Source organism: Typha latifolia, chromosome 10, assembly GCF_019914945.1.
Source record: "Typha latifolia isolate L0001 chromosome 10, TyphaL0001v2, whole genome shotgun sequence".
Classification (NCBI taxonomy): Eukaryota; Viridiplantae; Streptophyta; class Magnoliopsida; order Poales; family Typhaceae; genus Typha; species Typha latifolia.
Genome location: NC_133095.1, coordinates 4,473,641 through 4,497,350, shown reverse-complemented (window position 1 = coordinate 4,497,350; position 23,710 = coordinate 4,473,641). Strand labels below are relative to the sequence as shown.

The 23,710-nt window shown below is 35.0% G+C and overlaps 4 protein-coding genes across 4 annotated transcripts; 3 read left to right on the top strand and 1 right to left on the bottom strand.

Moving 5' to 3' along the window:
• Positions 1-730: 730 nt before the first annotated feature.
• On the top strand, positions 731-5,859 carry LOC140796752 (proteasome subunit beta type-2-B-like). Its single transcript, XM_073149842.1, has 3 exons — positions 731-938; positions 1,037-1,160; positions 5,343-5,859. Exons 1-3 carry the CDS (start codon positions 781-783, stop codon positions 5,673-5,675), a joined length of 615 nt encoding a protein of 204 aa, XP_073005943.1. The 5' UTR covers positions 731-780; the 3' UTR covers positions 5,676-5,859.
• A 105-nt stretch (positions 5,860-5,964) lies between these two features.
• LOC140796753 (non-specific lipid transfer protein GPI-anchored 5-like) lies at positions 5,965-8,187 on the top strand. The gene is made up of 3 exons (XM_073149843.1): positions 5,965-6,533; positions 7,254-7,349; positions 7,906-8,187. The coding sequence occupies exons 1-3, from the start codon at positions 6,185-6,187 to the stop codon at positions 8,001-8,003; spliced, it is 543 nt and encodes a 180-aa protein (XP_073005944.1). The 5' UTR covers positions 5,965-6,184; the 3' UTR covers positions 8,004-8,187.
• Positions 8,188-8,832: 645 nt separating this feature from the next.
• On the top strand, positions 8,833-9,665 carry LOC140796574 (uncharacterized). The gene has a single exon (XM_073149624.1). It carries the CDS (start codon positions 8,932-8,934, stop codon positions 9,442-9,444), a length of 513 nt encoding a protein of 170 aa, XP_073005725.1. The 5' UTR covers positions 8,833-8,931; the 3' UTR covers positions 9,445-9,665.
• A 561-nt stretch (positions 9,666-10,226) lies between these two features.
• LOC140796741 (FCS-Like Zinc finger 8-like) lies at positions 10,227-13,265 on the bottom strand. Its single transcript, XM_073149821.1, has 3 exons — positions 12,688-13,265; positions 11,646-12,542; positions 10,227-10,599 (listed from the first exon to the last, which is right to left on the bottom strand). Exons 2-3 carry the CDS (start codon positions 12,524-12,526, stop codon positions 10,512-10,514), a joined length of 969 nt encoding a protein of 322 aa, XP_073005922.1. The 5' UTR covers positions 12,527-12,542; positions 12,688-13,265; the 3' UTR covers positions 10,227-10,511.
• Between the last annotated feature and the right edge of the window lie 10,445 nt (positions 13,266-23,710).

Genomic DNA, 23,710 nt, shown 5'->3' with positions numbered 1-23,710 from the left:
TTTGAGTTTAGTTTAGCTTCTTCTTCTTTTTCGTTTTACTTTATGGTTAACCCGGAAGGAATGGAGACATGTTCAGGGGCACATTCATAGGGCTTTTATAATTTAATTTTAATGGTTTTTTTTTATTTAATAAGATTGGGCTTTTAAAAATGGACGACTTGTACCAAATTTTTTTTCTTCTGTTTTTTAATTAATAGAAATATGCAATGCTATTATTGAATTGCAAATAGAGTGTACATTTTGTATAAGCGATGCGTATAAATTACATAAATGATGATCGACATTTTTCTTTTTAAATCTCAGTGCATATATAATTGAAAATTAGAATGTACTTTTTGTATAGACAATGCGTATAAATTACATAAGTGATGCGTGATTTTTTTTAAAAGCTTGAGATACATATTTTTAAAAATTAAAGCGTATATTCTGTATAGACAATGTGTATAAATTATATAGGTGATGTATAATTTTTTAAGAATTTATTATGACTAAATCAGTAAAAAAATCAGAAATTATAATTTGATGATAAGGACGCATATTTCTACAAATTAAAAAAATTAAAAGATTTCTTTTGCAAATCGCCCATAGCTCAATTGGCCCGATTCCTAGTCAGACTCCCGGGTCGGGTAAATTTGTAGCTCAACCCGGTCCAATTAGCGCCTTGGGCCGGGTTCGGTTAGACCCAGGTCCGGCCCATGGATCACCCCCCCTTTACTTCTCTCTCAAGTCTACTTCTCTCTACTCCTCGCTTCCTCTTCTTCTTCTACCAAATCGCCAACAATGGAGTGCGTGTTCGGGTTAGTCGGCGATGGTTTCGCCCTGATCGCGGCGGACATGTCGGCAGTCCACAGCATCCTGGTCCACAAGACAAACGAGGACAAGGTCATGCTCCTCGACTCCCACAAGCTCCTCGGCGCCTCCGGCGAGGGCGGTGACCGGTTCGTCTTCTCCGAAAGATCTAATCGCCCAATATCGATGTCTTTTTCATCATGTGCTGATCTGATCTAATCTGGTGTGGTTTGATTTGATCTCGCAGGGTGCAGTTCACGGAGTACATCCAGAAGAATGTCCATCTGTACCAGTTCCGGAATGGTATTCCCCTCACCACCGCTGCCGCAGCTAACTTTACCCGCGGCGAGCTTGCCACCGCGCTCAGGAAGGTAGGGTTTTGTTGATCTGATCTATATTCCTTGGGCTAGGGTTTTGGGACTAGGGAACTTGCAGATTGCGAGCAAATCAAATTTGTTTGAGAATAATTAGGTTGATGTTTTAATTATTTGTTCGGCTAACTAGTCATATTATCCCCGTTTTATTGCTCATGTGTTTTTGACTATTTTGCGATGCTTATAGTCTCAAACGGATTTATGCTTATACAACACGACCTGTGTAGTATTCGTGTAATGATTATTCAAGTGCCAATTACTTTACTGATCTTTGTGGTGTCAGGAATTGCAAGAGATTTTGACCAAACTAGCCCTCTTTTAGATTTTATTTATCCAAATAGATCACACCTTAAATATCAAAATGAGTCTGTCTACTCTTATCTGCATTTTACTTTTAAATGAAATTGTCAAAAAATTCCTTCTATAAAAAGCTAGATTGTTCATCATCTTACGTTAAAAAAAACGCAGAATAGTTGATCATTTTTTTAAGAAAATTAAAAAATTTAAAAGTAAAATTTGGAGCGCTGTTGGCTGCAAGGAATGACTACATGATTCTAATTTATAAATTCTTCTTATATCTTCATAACGACATATTTTATGACTAAAATGGATAACAGAGCAAAAAGTTATAATGCTACAAACTTTTTCTTTATATTTATACTTATATATTTCTTGTTTGAGATCCAATTAAGCTTCATCAACATTATTATATTCGTTTTTCTTTTACCTTTATAACAACATATCATATGTCCAAAATGGACTATTAGTTAGAAAGTTATGCTTGAGAAGTTCAGCATTTTAATAAGATGTTAAATAATTAACAATAAGGTGTTTAACTGTTCATTTTATGCGTATTTGCTTTATCTAGTAAAACATTTTAATAGATATACTAATAAGATTAGCGTTTTACATAGAAAATACTGATATAATCAACATTTTATTTTTAGATGAGGAAAATGCTTAATAGTTCAGCGTTTTAGTTATTGTTATAATGAATAGACTCTTTTCAGTATGACGTTTGGGGCGGTGCCTATTTTGGTAAATAAAGTTTAAAAGATGGCTAATTTAGTCAAAAACTCCTTTTCTTTTATTTCTTTTTCTGAATGCTGCCTTTTGGATCTATTTCTAGGGCTAGGGTATTGAGATATGTAATTGAGGCTGAAATCTAGGATTGCGGTTGGGGAATTTGTGATATTTTAGTGGGTCTTGATCGCATTAAGTTTATTGGAAATTATTTTGATTAACTTTGGAGATCTTTAAGAATTTTTAAGATTGCCCGGTAGATAGTGTTGTCCAATACTCAATAGTGGTATGTCTCCTGGCGGCCATACACGCTTGTATATTTTTGGGCTACTTTGTGATCTCTACTTTGTTGGAACTGTGGACTCCTGGGTATTGCCCACGGAACCAGCCATGTGAGCTGCACGTGTCAGGGAGGATGCGTGGGATATGCATGGCTGAAAGGGATGCTATATAAGAGTGAAAGGGGATGCATATCTAATTCCACCGTTCTATGTGTAATCTTGCATGGAATTATGCGTAACATGGCTTTTCTTGTCTTGGATAATGATAACTTAAGCATACAAAAAATTGGATATTATTGTTTGACTTTGGCAACTAGTGATTCTTGTTGTGGACTGGGAAACACACTTGGAAACTAATGAATAGTTTAAAAAGGAGATTTGGAGACAACATACTAATTTATATGTTTAAGACTGGTAGATAGTTGTATTTTCTTAGTGCCCTTATATTTTTCAACACCAACTACCTTATCTATGAAAGTCACAAAGAAGCTGATGAGGAACAGATATATCAACTATTGATGACTAATGAAACCACAAATTGCACAATCTTCCTAATTTGATTGGCCCTAGGTAGGTGGTTTATGCATTTCATTGCTTAACTTTCTTATGGTATAGCTATCCATTCAATATGATTGGCCCTAGGTAGGTGGTGTATGCACCCACTATCTCATATGCATAAGGGATGCACTTAGGTCCTTAGGATGCCCAAGGGATCACATATGTTGCCATAATTGGAGATAAATAAACCACAGTCTAATAATGGAAGGGCCGATACCATATTAAGTGCAGGCATCCAGCAAAGAATCTATTTATGGAGAAGTCATGTTGACAGAGAATATTCAAAGACGCTGTGGTCCTAAACATTATAAAAGGGACCAACTGATTTAATATTGCAATTATCGCATTATTCTGAGTTTTATGATCTAGACAATCCCTTGGGACCTTTCTGCAAATTAGTTTGTTATTTCACTATGGCTTCATGGATGCTATTTCTTACCAAGGTGATGTGAGGAATATAGTTTAGTTAAACTGATAGAGAAATCCTTGTATTGAAGCAAGCCTGTTGCCATTGTTTGTTCCGAGATTTTCCACAAGCTGACTTTGGTGAGGAGCTCAACCACAGTAATGATGGTGGAGTAGTGAAAGAGATGCCTCACATTCTCATTAGTCGAGTTCTCAAGCAAATTTTGTATAGATTTTGAATTTAATTCTGAAGGAATAAGCAAAGCTACATATATGTAGCATTGCAAAATATTCTAGTGAGGATACAACAGAATAATGTAACTGTTTGATGCATCAATTATATTAGAATGACTACAGAAGTGCATAGTGGAGGTCAGACAGCTCGGCTCTTTTTTATTTTGAATCGCTGTGGAAGAGAAGCTTCTTTTTATTGCATGGATCATTCAGTAGGCCAAGACAAACTAAGAAAAGAGACATTCATCTATTTGTCTTCTTTCCTTGGTGTGTCAGTTTGAATTTTGTTCCTACACCAAAGAATTCATGCTCTTAAGACTGCTATATTGCTATGGTTGATGTGGTATTTAAATCATTAAACTAGACATAGAAAGATAGCTAGATGGTAAATGCTATACCCGGACCTTCTTGGTGTGACATGCTCAATCAATAAACTCATCCCATGGATCTTATTTTATACCAAATAATGGCTGCATGTGCCAGCCAGTATGAGCATCACAGGAATCTCTTGTTTCGAGCTTACAACAGAAATTTTAACATAGATTCCTTTTCTCTTACAGCCTTTTTATGAATTTTAGCCCTCTCTAAGTAGGAGGTCTTGTTTAACTGCATTTAAATGACGCATGGAACAAGTGCCTATTCTAGGTCAGGAAAATCGACAGAGTAATTCTGTCGATGTGTTTTTTAAAATGATTGTGCAATGCTTTATGACCACTTCTTGTTTTGAGCTTTACAATAGAACTTTTAACATGATTCCTTTTCTCTTACAGCCTTTTTGTGAATTTTAGCCCTCTCTAGGTAGGAGCACTTGTTTAACTGCATTTAAGTGCCTTCCCTAGGTCAGGAAAACATCCCAGTTGTGATGTTAATCAATTGTTTACATCTAAATTTTCTGAGACCTAATTTTCATTTATATACTGAATATAAAGGTTTCTGAATAGTCAGTTGCATTGCCTTTCTTGTGTGGGCGTCCAAATGCCATATTTTCAGTTCGGACAACCTTATGAAAAAATGATGATTTCGATGTTCTTTTTTCGAACTTTGTTTTCTTTGCACAATCTGATCTTCCATAAAACGAGTGACTTGACCATATACATGAATCTAATTTGTAATACTCTAATACAACTACAAGTGATTTTGTCCAAGAATTTGCCACTATAGAGACAACTTTTGTTATCCTAGGGTAAATATTGTCTGTAAATTCATAATGAACTGAAGGTTACTTCTTTTAAGGTGGTATGAATGCAGATGTTGTGTGTTGATAGAAAATTTATCTATTTGGAAGATAACCATTGTCATGGTCATTGTGCCACTGGACAACTAACTTGGATCAACTGAGTGTTTACTAGGTGTTTCAATGTTATCAATTAGACAACTCTTGATATAACCTATAAAGTGATTAATGGGATTATCTGGTTCGCCATTTCGTTATTACAATTATTTCTGGACACTGGAGGAGTGTACACTTGACTGTGAATGTTTAACTATATGGTTATCAAATGTATTGAAGACCTGGATATTTGTATCGCTGTCCACGACAATAGGCCTGGATCTTTGATCCTTATGGAATTCCTTCTCTTTTTTTCTTTCTCTTTTGTTGAGAAAATGACCCTTATAGCAGTTTTGCCAGATATTTTTCAACTACTTTGGTTTGCTGCTGATGATCTTTTTCATACAGAATCCTTACTCTGTCAATGTTCTACTGGCTGGGTACGACAAGGATATTGGTCCATCTCTCTACTACATCGACTACATTGCAACTCTTCATAAAATCGAGAAGGGTGCATTTGGTTATGGGTCCTACTTCTCTTTGGCAATGATGGATCGGCATTATCATCCTGGTATGTCTCTGGAAGAAGCTGTCGATCTGGCCGACAAGTGCATAACGGAAATCAGATCCAGATTGGTTATTGCTCCACCCAACTTTGTGATCAAAATCGTTGATAAGGATGGAGCTAGGTTGCATGCTTGGCGTGAAACCGTTAAAGACACCGATGTTCAAGCAGCTTGAGGTGTGTTAATTTTCCTCGCCCGACGTATGGATTTATTCTGTGATGGAACTTAGGATGGAACTTGAATTAAAACCAGACGTCTTGACAGTTTGTTGTTTCTACTGTTATTTCACAAATCTCTCTGACAGCATAAACTCTTTTGTTGAACAGTAGATCTGATAAAAATTCTTAGCAGATTTCTCAGCTTTTGCATCATTAGGTAGCTGTATTGGGTTTGTCTATTCTTGCCATTTTGATGCAATCTCATCTTAATAATTTTGATGGCTCACACAAGCAAACTGCTCTCTCACCTGGCTCTCTCTTGGTAGTCATGGGCTATGTTTTAGAAATTGGAACAGTCGAGCTAAATATGGACCAATCTGCTCCCTTGTTCTTCCCTGCAATAGACTATTTATTCTGTGGTCCATAAGGAGCCGTTAGTCCGAATAACAGAACAACCAAACAAAGCTCATTTCTCACTCCTTACAAAGCCTGAAATATTTCTCTCTCAAATCTTCCTCTCTCTAAGATGACACCCAGAATGCCCAGGATAGTTGTGGAGGTTGGCCTCGGCTTGGCCTCGTTCCCCTTCCTCCTCGCCCTCGCCCTTGCAGACGCCTCCGCCTCTGCCCAAGACAACTGCACGGGGGCGGTTGTCAAGCTCACACCGTGCATCGACTTCATCGACGGTGACTCACCTGCCCCGGCCTTGTCGTGCTGCCCGGCATTCGCTGATGTTCTCCGGGCCCAGCCCGAGTGCCTCTGTGCATTGCTCAATGGCCAAGCCTCGTCTTTCGGGATCAAGATGAACCGGACTTCGGCGTTGGAGCTCCCGGAGAAATGTGGTATTCAGGCGCCACCGGCTAGCAAATGCAAATGTTAGATCCTTTCATTTCACCTTCTTTTTTTTATTTAATTTTTTTAAAATTTTAAGGAATACCCTACATTTTAGTGATTTTATCATTAATAGCCCGTCTTTGAGCTATTTATACCACACCTCCCTCGGGTTAATTTATACTAATCGATCTCTAAACAAAATAATATAAACCGAAATATTTCATTAGGAATACTAAGTCTTACCTTTTAAAATACCTTAAATATCATTCTCTTCCCTTTTTATCCTTTATCTTAACTTTTAAAATACCCTGGCCTACAATATCATTACAAAAATCCTACCTTCTACCAGAATCATTTTTAAGAGCATTTAAGGCTTTGTTTGGTTTGAGGCTAAGTTCTGGACTCAATTAGTTAGTCTTATTTTTTATTTTAATTTTTAAAAATTTAAATTTAATTAGATATAAAAAAGATAAAAAAAATATTTGATTATTGAACTAGTTTAGAGTAGAGAATGATATAGAAAAAAAAAAAAATCCTTTTACTCTAGTCCAGGGCGAAAAATTAAGTAGTCAAACTATAGAAAAAGTTTATGACAAAAAGAGATGTAGGATTACAAATAGCTCAAAGACGAGGTCTAATTCATAAAATCACCAGAATATACGGTGTTAATTTGAAAAAAATTTCCTTGTCTAGCAATGCAATTAGTTTCATTTATTTCCGTTTAAGAGCATGAGCTAAGAAGACAGAGATGATCATGGCAGCCTTAGCCGACCCACCGGCAAAATCATCGTCTCCGGCGCCGGCTGCCGCACCCTCTGAGCCACCGCCTTCCTCATCAGTGCCAAGCAAACCTTCAGGTGCAGTTCAGAGGAATCAATTTGAATCCAAAAACTAACTGTCAAAGATAATTTTCGTTTAAAACTGTTCAACTTTTAATAAATATTTTCCTTTATATTATCTCTTTTTAATATATATTGTAAGGTTTAAAAATATAAAATTGAGATCAAATAAGCAGAAGACAAAATAATTTTCACAAACTTTTTCTTCTAATTAGTTGTTGTAAAATAGGAAAAGAATTTTGTCTTTCTTATTGTTTCAGATTAATGTTTGCTGGGTAATTATCTATAAAATGATTAAGTGACATAAATAAAAATGGAGAAACTAAGTTTTCCTTTCTATAATTTTATTTATATCACTTTAATCCTTATAATTATATTCAAACTAATATCGTTATTTTTTACATTATATTTGACCAATCTACCGGCTGAATTTGAGATGTATATTTTTATCATCTGAAATTCGATCAGTATTATTTTAAATTAATTATCTATAATTTTATCTCCGATAATAAGTTTAAAAGACCACCGCTACTTGTCTCATATAATTGACCAAAATTTGAGGCATTTGGTGCAGGAAGTGGAGGTCCATCGTCCTCAGATGGGAATTCTAATAAATCCACGGCGAGATCCATCTTCTTCCTTGCTGCGGTCTTCCTCCTCGCCATTTACTAGAGTCTTGAAGCTTTGATTGAGTTTCATCTTCTACGTGACGTACCTTTTAAAAGTATTTTCTTCTTCGTTGATGTCACTTGCGTCATGATATGTAATATCGACCTTAAAACTGGGGGTTTTTTTTTTTTTTTCCAGTTTGCTCATCATTCTCTGTTTGTATTTATATTTTTCTATTGCAGAATCATCAAACCACAGTATTTTATTTTTTGGATGGGAAAAAATATTTATGTTTTCCAATTATTCTCTTTCTTATTATTTTTAGATATTTTTATAAATCAAGACTCTGCGTTAACACATTCGGTTAACTTAATCGGTACTAAAAAAAATATATTATATTATAATATATAAAATAATTATATTACTCCTGTCTACTTTATTCTATTTTTCTCTTATCAAAAAAAGAAGAAAATGAGGAGGGGGAAGATGAGGAAAGGTGGCGGCTACGCGACGACGGTAGAAAAGACGGTGAAGGAATATATAAAATAAAATAAAAATAGTGATGGTATTTGAGTCATTTAGTCTATATTAATTAGTCAAAATAATATTAGGATGTTAGACGAGTATTATAGCGAAAAATGAGAGATCAGGTTACAAAATCTTTAAAAGCAGAGTGAGAATCATAAAATAAATAAAAATGTTGGGTGTGATTTATAAAAATAACTTAAAATGTAATAATTGATGATTATTTTGCACCAAATGACATTTTCTGAACTGTAAAAATTGTAGATTGACTTGGATAAGCTTTTCAAGTCAATCTTTGAATCTTCAAACCTTAGATCCTCCTCGTTGCGTGGTCGCCAAGTTTGACATCCTCTAAAGGAGTCAACCGGTCCTACAACCCACTCAGCAGCCAATCTCATCTCTCCCTCTATAAAAATTAGAGAAGAAACCAGCGGCCAAGGCGAAGACACCAAGCGAGGACGGGAAAATGACGGAAATAACCCTCCGCCCGTTCGACCTCTCCGACGCCGACGATTTCATGGTGTGGGCGTCGGACGAGAAGGTGAGCGCCTTCTGCAGCTGGGACGCGTACACCGACAAGTCGGACCTCCTGAAATACATGGCCGATTCCGTCCTCCCCCACCCGTGGCTCCGCGCCATCTGCCTCGACTCCCGGCCGATCGGCGCCATCTCGCTCACCCCGGTCCCGAGCGGCGGCCGGCACAGGGCGGAGCTGGGCTACGTCCTCGCGTCGGAGCACTGGGGGAGGGGGATCGTGTCCGAGGCGGTGCGGATGGCGTTGGGGCGCGCCTTCGGCGACGTGGCGGGACTGGAGAGGGTGGAGGCGCTGGTGGATTCGGAGAACAAGGCGAGCCAGAGGGTGCTGGAGAAGGTTGGGTTTGTGAGGGAAGGGGTTTTGAGGAAGTATTGGTTTATGAAGGGGAAGACAAGGGATATGGTTAGCTATAGCTTCTTGGCCACCGATAGAATTATTAGATAGAGAGATAGATTTTTTTTTTTTTTTTTTTTTTTTTTTTTTTTTTTTGATTTTGGTGGTGATGATGATAAATGTATGATCTTAAAATGTGTTGTTAAATGACCATGATTTTTCCTAGTTTTTTTAATTAAGCAAAGAAAATTAAAAAAAAAAAATTGTTATGTTGGTCTTGGAGAGAAATTTAGATGGTATTATAAAATTAATGGATGAAAATGCCTCTTTTATTTTGATGATCATATTAGAAGAGCTTCCAACCACTTTGTTCATGGAATAGCTTTTACTATGTCTAGCCTTCGGATCTTCCTCTCGGATATCAGAGAAGCTTTTACTATGTTTTCTCTGCCTCCTTTCTCCTCCTTAGTTGAATAAATAATGTTCAGTAGATCCATATTTCTACTATTTTCAGATATTAATCATACACACTTGTTCCTTTTTCCATCAATGTAAGTTTCATTTAGTATGTAGAATTTATCTCAGTTACTAGTTCATTTGGCTAATAGAGAGAGGGAAGGCAAGTTATAGCTGAACTCAAATGTAGCCGAATAAAGCTCGAGTCAACATTTCTCCACACAGTTTTCAGATTAAAGTACTAAAAAGAAGAGAGATATAAAATGGTGGCTCTGTTCATCCTAACTTGGGACTAATACTCACTTTCTATTTCTTTTCATTCCAACTACTGGGCCTAATCCTTGCTTCCTTCCTTTAGAGAAAGCCGAAAAAAAAGGAGACACGATTGAGTTCAATGTGAAAGTAGTAGCATAATAATACATCACAAAGTTCAAACATCAGCAAGTTGATAATAATAATAATGATAAAAAAAGCCTACATTTCCTTTTAAGAACTCATCATCGTCTCTCTACCTTCCAGCAAAAATTGGTAAGCAAAGAACACCAACAAAGATAAATAGATGAACCCTGCCAAGCCTGGGATCATTTTCCATCCTCTTGGATCAAAAACGGACTTTACAGGAGCAAGAACGAAAACAAAAGGGGGAAAAAAAGAAGGAAAAATCGCATCTATGGCTGCCGATAACTTTATTCAGCCCCCTTACATAGCATGAAGTTTTCTGGTCAGATTGAATCCTCTTTCTCCATCTCTTCTTCATCATCTTGCATCTCTTGATCACGGCACTCGTTGCTGCAGAAAGATTTCTCACCTCTGAGAGGAACAAAGAACCAAATCAATTGAGTCCATTATATCATATTAGCAACAACAACAAGGGCGAATCAGTTTAATTCGCCTAAGGTGAAGCAAGAACGACGTAAACTTAGTTTGGAGCACCGAAGGCAGAAGTATAAATGAGCCAGAAGACAAGCACCACCAAGGCAGAGCAGGTCCACTTCTATGCTTTCTCAAGTTAAGTAACCAATATTCAAGACATAGCCTTGTGATGAATGCAGGACCTGCCTGGGGGTGGTAGAGGACCCAAGCAAAAACTATTTTGGTCCATGGGACCCCACAGCAATGGCGTCAATTCTTCAAAGGTATTTAAATCACCTCCCAATTTGATCAAATGCCGACAAAAGATTAATGAGATATCTATTTCCATAGAAGATGTGATCATAACCATGGATAAAATGGCCCAGAAGACAAGCACAAGGCAGAGCAGGTCCACTTCTATGGCTTACTCAAGTAAATAGCCCAAATTTAGGGCATCAAGCAATGTCATTCTCAAATATAATCAGCGTACGCTTTATTAATGATGGAAGGCAGAACCTGGCCATGGGGTAAGGGACCCAAGATCAACTATTTTGGTAGAGGGGACACCATTAGTAATAGCCTTATAATTATTTAATGGATAGAAGTTCTTTACATCATCTCCTAATAAGAAAAATAAGCAGTGGTTTGTATTCTCCGTTATGAAAGCAACATGGAATCAAAACATCACAATCTGTATAATTAGTATACTTACTACATTATATACCACAGAATTAATCACGACTAGTTTACTACAATAATTGTTGATGAAATAATTGCTTGTCTACTACACTATTTGACAAAAGTAATCCTCCAATCAAGAGTATTCTCATCAATTGAAACATAGTGAGTTTGCATTTGGAGTTCATAGTAAGGCAAAATAAGAATAAGAGCTGCATTCAATAGATAATATCAGATTATATCACACAAATTATTCCAAGAAAGAATCAAAAGTGCAGCTAATTCAAGAGAATTTAACAGGAACTTAAAAGAGATTGTATACTAACCTATACATGAAGATGTCAGCCCCTTGTCCAAGGCTCTTCTTGCATGCATGGCAGAAGCTCAAGAAATCATTTGATGGAGAACCCCCATGATCAGCAGCAATCCTACTCTCCTTCCACGGCGTGAGCACATCGCCGCAGCTTCTAATGATGCAGTTGTCAAAGATGTGAGTGGTCCTCGGATTCGGCCCATGAGATATCACACAGGTGTAATCCTCGGAGAGCTCCATTTCACTGGGAGAGATGCTCCCAGTGAAGACTCGCGGGGAGGAGGAAACCGCCGCCTCCGAACCCGAATTCACCGCCATCATTAGCGACCTCTTGACAGGGGAGAGCAGCGCCAATTGCGAATCCTTATTCTTGACACCGAATTCTATCGGGGAATAAGGCGATTCGATCGTCCCAGTTGGATAAATGGAGTTTGCATTATCAGAGGGGATCTGAATCTTAAGCTTTGATCCAAACAACACCATTCTCCTCTCAACCATTGAAGACTTCTTCTTCTCTGGTTTATCGAGAACATCTACGAGACCGAGGCTGATTGCTTTCGACTCTGTTCTGCCCCAAGAATGGAGCCTGCTCTCCGTACTAATGTGAGTACAAGTAGTAGACTCTGATGATGGGGGCTTCCTTGGGGTTCTATTAGAGAAGAAGGGGCTCCCGACGGAAGACAAGTGCTTGGCTTCTAAAATGGAGGTTGGGCTCATGGCAGCCTCAGTGTCTGAGAAGCCTTTCACAGATAAGCTCAAAGAAAGCCTCGGAGAGGGGAAGAGGGAGGAAGATCTCCTCTTGTTTTGGTTCTCAGTGGGAGATTGAACTGAAGGGGAATCCGATATCAAGCCTTGTTTAGACCCTACTGCTCTTGATCTAGTCCTCAGCATCATTTCCTTTGAGAAACCACTGCAGAACAAAGTAAAGGAGAAGCTCTTTTCTTTTAGCTCTCATGGAGATCAAGAATGCAACCAAAAGAAAAAAAAAAAAAAGTATAGCAAAATATAACTGAAGGATCTCAAACAGATGCATGCAAACAAAGCCATGAACTCACCACCAACTAGTGTTCTGCAAGGTCTTTCTTCGTGTCTCACTTTCTTCAATTTCTCACCCCAAGGTTCGATTGATCAAAAGATTGGATTGTAAAAAAAAAAAACCCCACTCCTAAACCTCACTATCGCTCAAGAACACTTGGGAACTCGAAAGACACCAAACCAGACCAATCCAATCCAAAAGCGGCCTATTTTATTTCATTTTTCTCTACCCAAAAATTGAACCAAGAACAAACCGCACAACAAAAACACAACCAAAAATCCCAACTTCTAACAGAAAACCCGCAAAACAACAACTACCCAAATCGCAAAATCGCAGCTTGACATCGATCGAATCGGAAAGATCACTCCTTTCCCCTTCCCTTCCTCACTCCTTAAGATTTAATCCACTCCCAAGGATTTAATTTTAATCCTTAAAAAGAGAGAGAGGGAGGCTAATGGTTCTTCCAAGTCGAAGTGGGCGAGACCAAAATTGGATTCTGGTACTGCCCAGGGGAAACGGGAACCAGGGGGTCCTTATTTAAAGACGGGAGTCAGGTGTGGTTTCGACTTTCGTGCGTCGGATGAGAGAGAGAGAGAGAGAGAGAGAGAGAGAGAGGTTTTGTTAATAAAAAGAAACCGCCATTGATCCCGTTGTGGGGGCTAATTCGGTAAACTTACCTCCTCCTTCTTCCTCTCTGAGCTCGAGTCGTGTCTTTTGCGGTGAGCTTACCTTCCGGAGCAGTGGTGATCGCCGTAGAGAAGGGGCGGCGGGGTTAAATGAAATCTACTCTCTCTCTCCAAATATCTATTAACCGCCATTCTTCTCGAAATGTTAAAAAACTTTCCCATATCTATGTATTTGTTACGGCGAATCTTGATCAGATTCTCTTGTATTTATTATTATATTTATAGTACATCATTAAATAGTCTAAATCCTTTTTGTTTGGTTTTTTTTTTACATAATAAGGGTAAAATAATATATGCCACCATCCTTGTTAAAATTATATATATATATATATATATATATATATATATATATATATATATAAGATTAAGGTATGAGTTCGATATAGAGATAGGTTGTTTCTGATTAATTTCTCTAATAATTAAAAATCTCCACTGTTTAAATCCAATCCACAAAGAGAGAGATTGGATATTTAGACTATGGCTTTGTTTATATAGGGACTAGGATATGTACTAGATTTGCATGTATATTAAGTCCCCTACCAGAAGATCAATTTGGTACCAAATTGAGATATTATAATGATGATTGCTGCCTAATTGGTAGGCCATCAAGATTAGTTTTCTTTTGTTTGTTTTTCCTAATGAAATCTTAATTAGGCCTCGTTATCTTAATTTTTTTATTACTGGACTAACCTTTTCATAGAAATAGTGCACAGTTATTTTTGAAAAAATTATAAAAAATTATTGCATTTAGACGTTCCGAATTATTATTATTTTTTATATATCTCTTTAACTTCTTTCTTACACACCTTTATAACAGCTTCGTCCTTCAACCAAAGGAACTCCCCCAGTGGGCGAAGAAAAAGAAACCTTTTTAGGCTAAAGAAAAGGCTTCGATAAGAGATATAAAACATCCTCTTTATATGGATGATGCCTCTAAATATATCTTCTTGAATCTCCCCGAAGAGGGAGGGGCAGAAAAAGATAGCACAAAACTAAACTTCCACCGGTTCACTTAATGATGACTTTCTTTGTTCTAATTCACCTCCCCGATAGGGGAATCGGAATTGTAAAAGAGTTGAGAAGATTAAGATAAAAATATTTTAGTAAACACAATAATTTATAAAAATATAAAAATAAATATGTCACATAGCTAACTGCTCATAAGACTAAATAAAGAAGCCTAAACAAATGAGGTATTTAAGATATTTTGAATAATTTAGAGGGGTCTATATATTTTTAAAAAGTTTAGGAGATATACTTGAAAAAAAAAATGATAGCCCCGAGGATCTAATAACTATCATTAACCCAAAATAAAAATAACCACTTAGTGGTAATTATTCGACCTATACTACATGCATATAATTTCCATCTCTATGTAAAAATTCAAATCGTTATGTTTTATAATATGAAACAAAATTTATACAAATAAACAAAAGTAACCAAAAAGAAAAACTACTAGTTAAAAACATCTTACGTGTACCTTGGATCAAAAATAACTTTATACCCACTTCAAATTCAAAAGTGGTTAATAAAATTAACAAAATAAACTTACCTAACCCTATTTTTATTAATCGCGCAAAATAAATGCGTAAAAGTATAAATAACTTTTATTCAAATTAAGAAAAAAATAATAATTATATAATTTAGACAGAGTAGGTGCAGAAGGTTACAACCATAGAGTAATTTTGATCCAAGAATACAACTAAAATATTAATGTCCGAATAAGTTTAGCAAGAATTTATATTTAGTTACCGACTACAAATAAGTATTTTAATTGTACTAAAAACATTGCTTACAAAACATGCATAACTAAAATATACATAAATAAGTATTTAATTATAAAAATATATTTAAAAAAGTTCTAATTTATAAGCAAGTATTTCTGAATTCTTTGCTGGTTAGCTTTTTTTATTTTTATTTTTTATTTTCCAGTTAAAAATCCGTAGCTTTTAAGAGAGAGAGAGAGAGACAGAGAGAGAGAGTAAACCGGAATCCGAGAAAGAGGAGGAGGGGGAGAAAGTGACAATTGGATTTCTTTTACTTTTTCCCTTTTAGTTTTAGAGTCCGAGTTGGCTCGGAAACCGAGTCAAACATTGGATGTTCACGGACTTTCCTGCACCTTCGTGGGGGTCCCACCAACGTCCTTAACCTCTGCCCCGGACCCACATTAACTTCCAATTGTTTTTTTTTTTTCCTTAATCCTGGGGGCGGGGGGGGGAGGGTAATTTTTTTTATGAGTCAAATATAAATAGCTTTAATTTTGATATATAATAAATTAGAGAATTGGATTAGATTATGCACATATACTTAAAACAGTTTATTAGACACTAACCCTAATATCCACTAGAGATTCATAACTATGGAATCTGTTACGGCCTGATTCAACACCTCTTTCTAAAGCCAATCAAAATAAAATCTAGGAGTTTGTGATAAATATCCAACGAGAGTGTTTTAACAAATGGCATAAGTTAAAGAGACCCTTTAGTTTATAACGACTAGAAAAGCTCTTAGTACGGATAGTTATGTGTGTATAAGTATTATTGGGGGTATAGTTAGTGAGGATTTGGTTAAGATCTTTATTGTATTTTCAACACACTTTTTCTCTTACTTAGACTTAGGGTTAAAACGTTTGTCGCCCTCGATTAGACTTAGGGTTAAAACATTTGTCACCCTCGACCCAAAAAGGGAGAATCCTGGTAGGATGATAGTCTTTAGGCCTATTTCTTTTGCAATGTTAATTACAAAATTCTGACTGAAATTCTAGCAAATATGGATTAAGTTTGTCGTTACCTCTTTGGTTAGATCTAAGCGGACATCCTTTATAGATAGCAGACGTATTCATTATAATATCACTTTAGCCTAGAAAATTGCTCATTATATAAATGCCCCTAAATTTAAGGATAATATTATCATGATTAAAGTGGACTTAGAGAAAGCCTACGATCGGCTAAACCTAGGAGGTAGTCTCGGAAGCCATGTGAAGAAAGAGTTTTTCCTTGGGATTTTGTGGATTGGATTTCTTCTTGTATCTTTTCTCCCAATTTCATTGTTTTCTTATTGGTTTAAAGGGATAATGAGTATTTGTCATGAGGACCCTCCTTCACCCTATCTTTTTATATTGGTTCATAAATTCTTCTCCTCTCTTATGGAAGAATCTTAATTTGTAAAAAAGTAATATATATATATATATATTCAAAGCATATAAATTACTGTGTATTTAGTCATAGTTTGTATATTGATGACCTGTTATTTTGTATAAATGCTAGTGATGTTTCATGTGGGAATCATATGAATATATTTCAAAAGTATGAAAAGATTACCAATTTATGTACTAATTTTCTCAAGTCTAAAGTATCTTTTTCTTTTCTATCCAAGCTCCCAGCACTGCACATTTTCAATATGCTTGAAGGTTTGTGTCCCCTTTTTAAGTGCTTAAGAGCAAATCTTCTTCAAGAGTCTCTTAATTCATGAGCACGAGGAATTTTTGGCAAAAGTTAGATCCAAATTAGTGGGTTGAAAGCATATTTTGCTCTCGTAATCAGGGCAGATTATATGGAAGGTTTGTTTGTTAGAATTCAGATCATCAGCACCAAAAATCTGGATAGAAATAGAAATTGATTCGATGCTTATACTGTGAAATTAACAAATGTGTTGATTGACTAGCAAACTTAGATAGAACTCATAGTTATGCTTACTCACATATACCATAAAATTAACACATATATATATATATATATATATCTTTTAATTAAAAAAAAATGAAGAAGAGAGCTAGAGAGGACACAATAATGGTAGTTATAAGAACACCAAAACTTTTCATTTTAACTTATTTTCTTGGTAACAATTATTGGTTGTTCAAAAAGGCAATGGTGATGATGCCTCTCTAGTGAGTATATTGAGCTCCTAGGGCTAAGGGGGAGGAAATTTAGTGGGAGAAGGATGACTCCATATGGTACTCATAAATGACATTCAAGTGATGTGATACTTTTACTTCATGGCTTTGACCAGCCAATAGTCACCAAGTAAAGAAAAAAGAGAGTTACTTAGCAACACAGAAAGGACCACCTTTGAGAATAGTTCATTTTTGAGAAGAGAGTTTGTGTGTGTGAGAGAGAGAGAGAGAGAGAGAGCATCTTGGTCTCACAGTAGATTTGAAGTGAATTCCTTTCCTTGGATGTAAGTTTCAGAGCTTTCTTCCATTTCTCCTCATGCCCACCTCACTAATGATCTTTTAAATGATGAAGCCAATCAGAAGCACACTGGGATGCTCCAATATTGTGTGGGGTTTTTTTTAGTTAAATATATATATATATTTTTTATACTTATGCTTATAATTATCTCCTGTATTTTAAAAAGTCTCCGACTAGATCTTACATTTATAACTAAAGTAAAACAATTAATATTTTTTTAGTTAAACTTAACTAAATAATATCAAGATGACTAAAATGCTTATATTGTGTTTATTAGAGAAGACATGTAGATTTTAATATAATATAGCAAAATTACTAAATAATTAACAAAAAATTAACTGTCTAACTTTAGTCATAAGCATATAGATAATTTTGAGTATAAGTACATGAGTAAAATATATTTAATCTTTTTTTAATTGTGCACTCAATTTTGGAATTCAAAAAGTTCTCTAAGAATGTTAATAAGAATTTAAATAAAAAATAAATTAGGTTAATAGTGTAGTCTAATCGTTGAGTCCTACCGGCTTATAATAGTGGTTATAAGTTGAGCTAATTAATTTTTTATGATTTGTTTATTAAGATTATTGATTTAGTTGCCTAATTTATATATCCAAAATTGCTAGTCTCTTTATTTCACTTATGATTAATCTACGAGCTTTTGTTTTGTCGAAATAAAAATTAAATAATTCAAATATTTAGTTCAGTGTGGTTAATTTGTTTCTTAAAAAAATTTGACTTAGTTATCTAATTTATATATTCAAAAATATTAATCTCTTTGCTTAGCGTAAGATTAACCTACAACTTTCATGATCTAACTTTTTGATGGGCTATTTTGTTGCATGACCTACAAATTATTTGCCTAAGGTGAGGAAAATTTCTTTTCTTTTTTCCTTTGGCATATTAATAGAATATGATATCATCTTATTGCAAGAAACAAAAAGAGAGAAATATTTTATTTTGTAGCACTTCAAAACTCTTATTATATTTGGCTACATCAAAAATTCTCCTTGGTGTCTAGAGGTTCAATAGACCATAAATAACTAATCCACACATAGTAGTAATTTGGTGATGTATAATTGGCTATGCTTAGTTATGTAGAGTAAAAATAAAACTTGGGCCATCATATAAAATGAGAAGATCATTTCAATTTTTCAGGCAAATACTGAATCACTATCCAATAGTTTATAACGAACTTTTAGGTATATTCTCCTCTATGAACAATACATTCATAATTTATACGCAAATATGTATAATATAAAATTTCTTAGGGTTTCGTTTCGCTGCTGAATAAGAAAATTAAAATAAAATTGAGATAAAATGAGAGTGAAAAAAAAACAACTACATTTACACATATAAATTGCAACATAAAAATTAAGTTTTGGTCATAAAAAGTACAGAGGAAAGATTTAATTTTTTTTGTGTGCCTATGTTGGTTTCTTATTCTTATATAATTAAGAGGAGACCACTAAGCTTGAGTGGTGTGCAAAAATTTAATTAATCTGTATATAAGAAGACTTTATATCCATTGATACTTGTGGAGTTATTAATGTGCATTGCCTTACTTGAGGAGAATATAAATTAATATCCAAGCCTTTGAGGTAGCACAAGGGATTTTATATATAGTCTTGGGTACTCTAGCAATTAAACAAAATCATCTACTAATCTCTGACCTAAAGCTCCAATGGTATTTTTCTTTTTTTGAATTGAAGGGCATTAGGATCCATAGAGTCTAATTGAGACTCAACCAACTTGACTTTATTAAGTTATCATGCAAGATGTCTTTTTTTTTCTTCTCTGGGTCTCAAATTTTATATCTTATATTCTCTTTCATCCTGTCCTCTTATGATTTTGTATGACTTCATGAAGCTTGAAATTGATCACTTTGACATAGTCTTCAGGTAGATGAATCCAATGAACCATGTAGTTGAAATTATAGAGAGAAACTGCAACCACCATCACTATATTGTTATGTACAAGAAATCTTCATTCTTTCTCAAAGGCTAGACAAGGACATTATATATATATATATATATACTTGAAAGCTTCATATTTCTATAATACACACTTCAAAATTCTTTGTTTGAATAATTACCCCCTCAAATCCTCATTTTTTTTTGGCCAAAGCCTGTCTGAACCAAAACAATAATTGGGTCATTTTGATCAAATAATCTAATTGATTTCTTATTTCATAGGACCACCACCTTTTGTTTTACTTCACAAAACTAACTACATTCATCTATGTAGTACTTAGTAATAACCAGGAGTTGGGTAGTTTTGCCATGTAAAATAATAATAATAATAATAATAAAAATAAAAATTCAAACTCTTATCTCTTTTTTTCAAAAGAATTTGTCAAATAAAACATGGAGCAAAATCATTATGGTTAATTTTTCTCGTTGAGTTAATGTGAAAACAAGTCATTATGATTCAATATCCAACTTCTAAGGGGCACAAATATGCAACTAGAAAAAGGAAAATCTTAAGATATATATATAGATTTGGTTTGGTCTTCAGGTAGGAGGATTGGTAGTGGAAAGGGTAGAAGATGACAATCATACAGTGACCACCACAAAGTGGTGTCTTCTCTAATCTTTTTGTTCACTTGTTAAGGTGTAGGCCCAACCCTAAAGTTGGAGTTGGAGCAAGTGGACTAAATATTTAAAAAGAACAAGCTATGATGGCATTTTTATAGAGCAATCTAGGAGCAGGAATTAAACATCTTAACTAGAAAATTATATAGTTATTAACAAATAATTGTCCTAATTATGATAGTCATGATTATTGATGGGTATTATTATTACTACTACTACTACTACTTCTTCTACTGCTTTTGATGCTAAACATCTTGAAGTACAAAGGAGACTAGTGGCCAGAGTTGAAAATGACAACTTGAATTATTAATGTTACTTCTCTATCAACACTTTTTTACAACCATTTTCAAGATTTGGTATCTTGGAGAATCCATTATACTCTCAAAATCTCAAGTTGTTAGACTAAACTTGTGAGAATTGTAAAAATTAAACTTACTTATCAAAGCTTTAAGAGAAAATAAACATAGTTTATAGGAATAAGTATATCTAGTTCATTTTCTTCGATTATGTAAAAATTTCTCTAATGCCCCATTTTGTTAGATTTTTTTCTTTGATTTTTCTATTAAGAAGTGTGATTAATTTTAAATATTTTAGTAACTATTTTACTCTTTCATTAGAGGAAAGAAAGAGAGAAATCGAGAGCAAAATAATTATTCGATATTTTTTATTTGTGCCATTAGAGAGTGTAAGAGATATTAGATAGTTGAGGAGAAGAATAAATGAAGAGATCTGTATGAAAAAATAAGCAATAGTTAAAAGAGTCAAGTGTAACTAATCCTAATTTTATAATCATTTAATGGGAAATTAAATTGATTGATTTGATTAGATAAAGAAGAGGGGGGGATTGTTCACTAGTATCATCCTTATGTCAAGGCTAGAGGGTCAAAGATAGAAAAAGATGTGTCATCATAGTGAACTAAAGTAATTAGGCCTTAGTAAACCTAGTTGGCCTAGTTGGTTTTCTTTAATCTCCAAAAAAATTTCAATGATGTCATGGGAAGAAGAGATGGGGACCTCCTTCTTAATTGAGCCCATTTAATGGGTCTTTCAAGGAGGAACAAGATAATGGAGTACCAAAGTTATCAATGCTAGAGTTCTTGTGAATTTGGAACTATGGGCATCAGAAGAGCATTCTTTGGAGAATCAATCAAACAACAGTTAGTATTGCCAAAACTAATCAAATAATGCAAATTGGAAGGCAAGAAGTAGGATGGGTACTATTTGCATTAGGTGGTATCTCCTTATGGCCAAGAGAAATTATGGCTTATAATAGGACATTCCTCGCACCACCCGTATAATTAATCTAGCTGTAAAGCGATCAATCTTATGATTCTTTTTATCCCGTTGTTGGTTTGTTATCTAATAGCTTAAATTTTTTTGACATAATATCATAGATATTCTAGTACTATTATTGCTCGCTTTACGGAAATTTGCTAATGATTTTTTTTTTTTATCATTTGAACTTCTTATGCATCTATTTTACACACACATACACACACAAAAGAGAAAATTCTCTCTAGAAGATTGGGTTTCTCTTGTTGTTGTCAAAGCATAAAAAGAACCTCTTGCCAGTGGTAATATAACCAAGCACATTTTAATGATAGAGATAAAAGAGCAATAGACCTAGCTTTCATCTTTAGGTCAGTGAAGCAGATTGCATAAATTCCTCTAACAAAACCATTGGCTTGATCCATTCAAATATCTAAATCCATCAGGAGGAGGAGGGGGAGGAGGGGGTAAATAGACCCACAATATATCCATCCATTCAACTGCATGTAGCTTTCACTGGTGATGATAATTGTAGGGTGACAAAGGAAGCAAAGGAATAAACTTATCATGTACTTCAGCTTGATTGGGACAAAACCTATGTTCCTCATGAATGACTCCTTGTTGCAAACTGTACTCCTTTTTTCTCTTACACATAACCAAACCATGGCCTTGGATGTGCCACATTTCAATTTGAAGGACAATGACCTACACTGTTAAATTATCAACTCTTGTAGGACCCATTCAGCCTAAATTTGAGATGAGGGAGAGAGATGGAGGGATTTGTACTTTTATTTTTCCCATGTATGTCTCTCTCTATAATGGTGTTAGGTCTGAAAAGAAGGGAGTGCTAGTATTCCAATCCATAGTTTTGGAACAGAAAAAGGCAAAAGGAGGCATAAAGAAGTGGAGTGCCTAATAATTCCTCATCACAATTATAGTATTACCCTAGTTTTTGTATTAGAATTGAGGAAAGTGTAGAAATATCTTACATTTTGTCTTTATTATTATTCGCCCGCTATCTTATATTTTATTTGTTTATTACCAGAGGTTTAATTTTTATTTATTTATTTTTGACAGGTAAACTAGTAACACAAGATTTATGCAACTAATTTAAGATGCCCTTCTTTTTGGAAGTTTAAGAAATAATGGAATTTTGTTTTTGAGCTAAATGACAATGAGAAAACTTCACCCTAAATACCTTATCAATATTTGTGACTAAGGGCTTGCCAACCAAAGAAGAAAGACATTATTGTAGTGAAAGTGGCTGCCTAAATACCCTCTCAAGATTTAGAGAGAGAGAGAGAGAGAGAGAGAGAGAGAGATTAATTATAAAGCTATGAGGAGATATCTAAGTTTAAAAGGTTGGAATCCCTTTCTCTTTTTCTGTCTAAGGAATAGACTAATCAACTCAAACCATTAGTCTGATGGCTCACCTAACCTTTGCCAGTTAGCAAGTTTGACATGCAGAAGGAACTGATAGCATTCCATCAAAATAAGACCTCAAGAAAGCAAAAGGAAGAGAAGATATGCAACAGATTAACTGCTTTCTCTATGATGCAGTAGAAGAAAGAATGAAGTAAAATTGCTATTTATACTTCTCTAGAAGAGAAAGGATAAGAAGTATACAAAAGAGATCAAGAATTATGTGACAAATTCTAGCATAGTTTTGTCAATGAGGTGAAAGCTAATTGTATAGCAACCCAAAACTTGGCAACTGAATGCATTTGATCATGCTGTATCTCATACATTTACAAACTATGATCCAGTTGCATGATAAATTTAGCCGTAAGTTTTGGATTTTCCAGCTTTAGTTGGTAGTCTTATGACTGAACATTGAAGATCAAACCATGATGTTCACTCATTTGCTAGGATTTAAATGTTGCTCCTTCCTTGACACTGCATATCCAGGGTATTCAACATCAAGATTCGACGTAGGATTGCGACATTTACCAACTGACATTATTTGATCAACAGCGGAGCTTATAATGGTATTAACTCAAATGTACATCAATTTTGAAATATATAAGAGGATAAAATGAATTTCGTCAGCAATACAACGATGATTAGGCGTCGCACACAGACTAAACAAACAGACAGTGATTAAATTATGCCACACACAATCAGTGCAGCCCATAGTTAAGAAGATATAGCAGAGAGCAACCTCTTAAGGTGTGAAGGTGACACATCTTGTAAATAATAACACTAGAAAGTATTTAATTTCTCTCATTGGTGTGCTCATCTAGTTGCCTTAGTTTATGATAGGCAATGGATTCCCTCACCACTTCATTTAAGGAGACACAATCAAG

Bases quoted from the DNA above. Each gene is read 5' to 3' on its own strand.
- LOC140796752 (XM_073149842.1), top strand. From the start codon at position 781: ATGGAGTGCGTGTTCGGGTTAGTCGGCGATGGTTTCGCCCTGATCGCG. The intron at 939-1,036 runs GTTCGTCTTCTC...TTGATCTCGCAG, and splicing joins TCCGGCGAGGGCGGTGACCG to GGTGCAGTTCACGGAGTACA. The intron at 1,161-5,342 runs GTAGGGTTTTGT...TTTTTCATACAG, and splicing joins TTGCCACCGCGCTCAGGAAG to AATCCTTACTCTGTCAATGT.
- LOC140796753 (XM_073149843.1), top strand. From the start codon at position 6,185: ATGACACCCAGAATGCCCAGGATAGTTGTGGAGGTTGGCCTCGGCTTG. The intron at 6,534-7,253 runs GTTAGATCCTTT...TGATCATGGCAG, and splicing joins ACCGGCTAGCAAATGCAAAT to CCTTAGCCGACCCACCGGCA. The intron at 7,350-7,905 runs GTGCAGTTCAGA...CATTTGGTGCAG, and splicing joins AGTGCCAAGCAAACCTTCAG to GAAGTGGAGGTCCATCGTCC.
- LOC140796574 (XM_073149624.1), top strand. From the start codon at position 8,932: ATGACGGAAATAACCCTCCGCCCGTTCGACCTCTCCGACGCCGACGAT.
- LOC140796741 (XM_073149821.1), bottom strand. From the start codon at position 12,526: ATGATGCTGAGGACTAGATCAAGAGCAGTAGGGTCTAAACAAGGCTTG. The intron at 10,600-11,645 runs GTTAGTATACAA...TGTTCCTCTCAG, and splicing joins GCTGACATCTTCATGTATAG to AGGTGAGAAATCTTTCTGCA.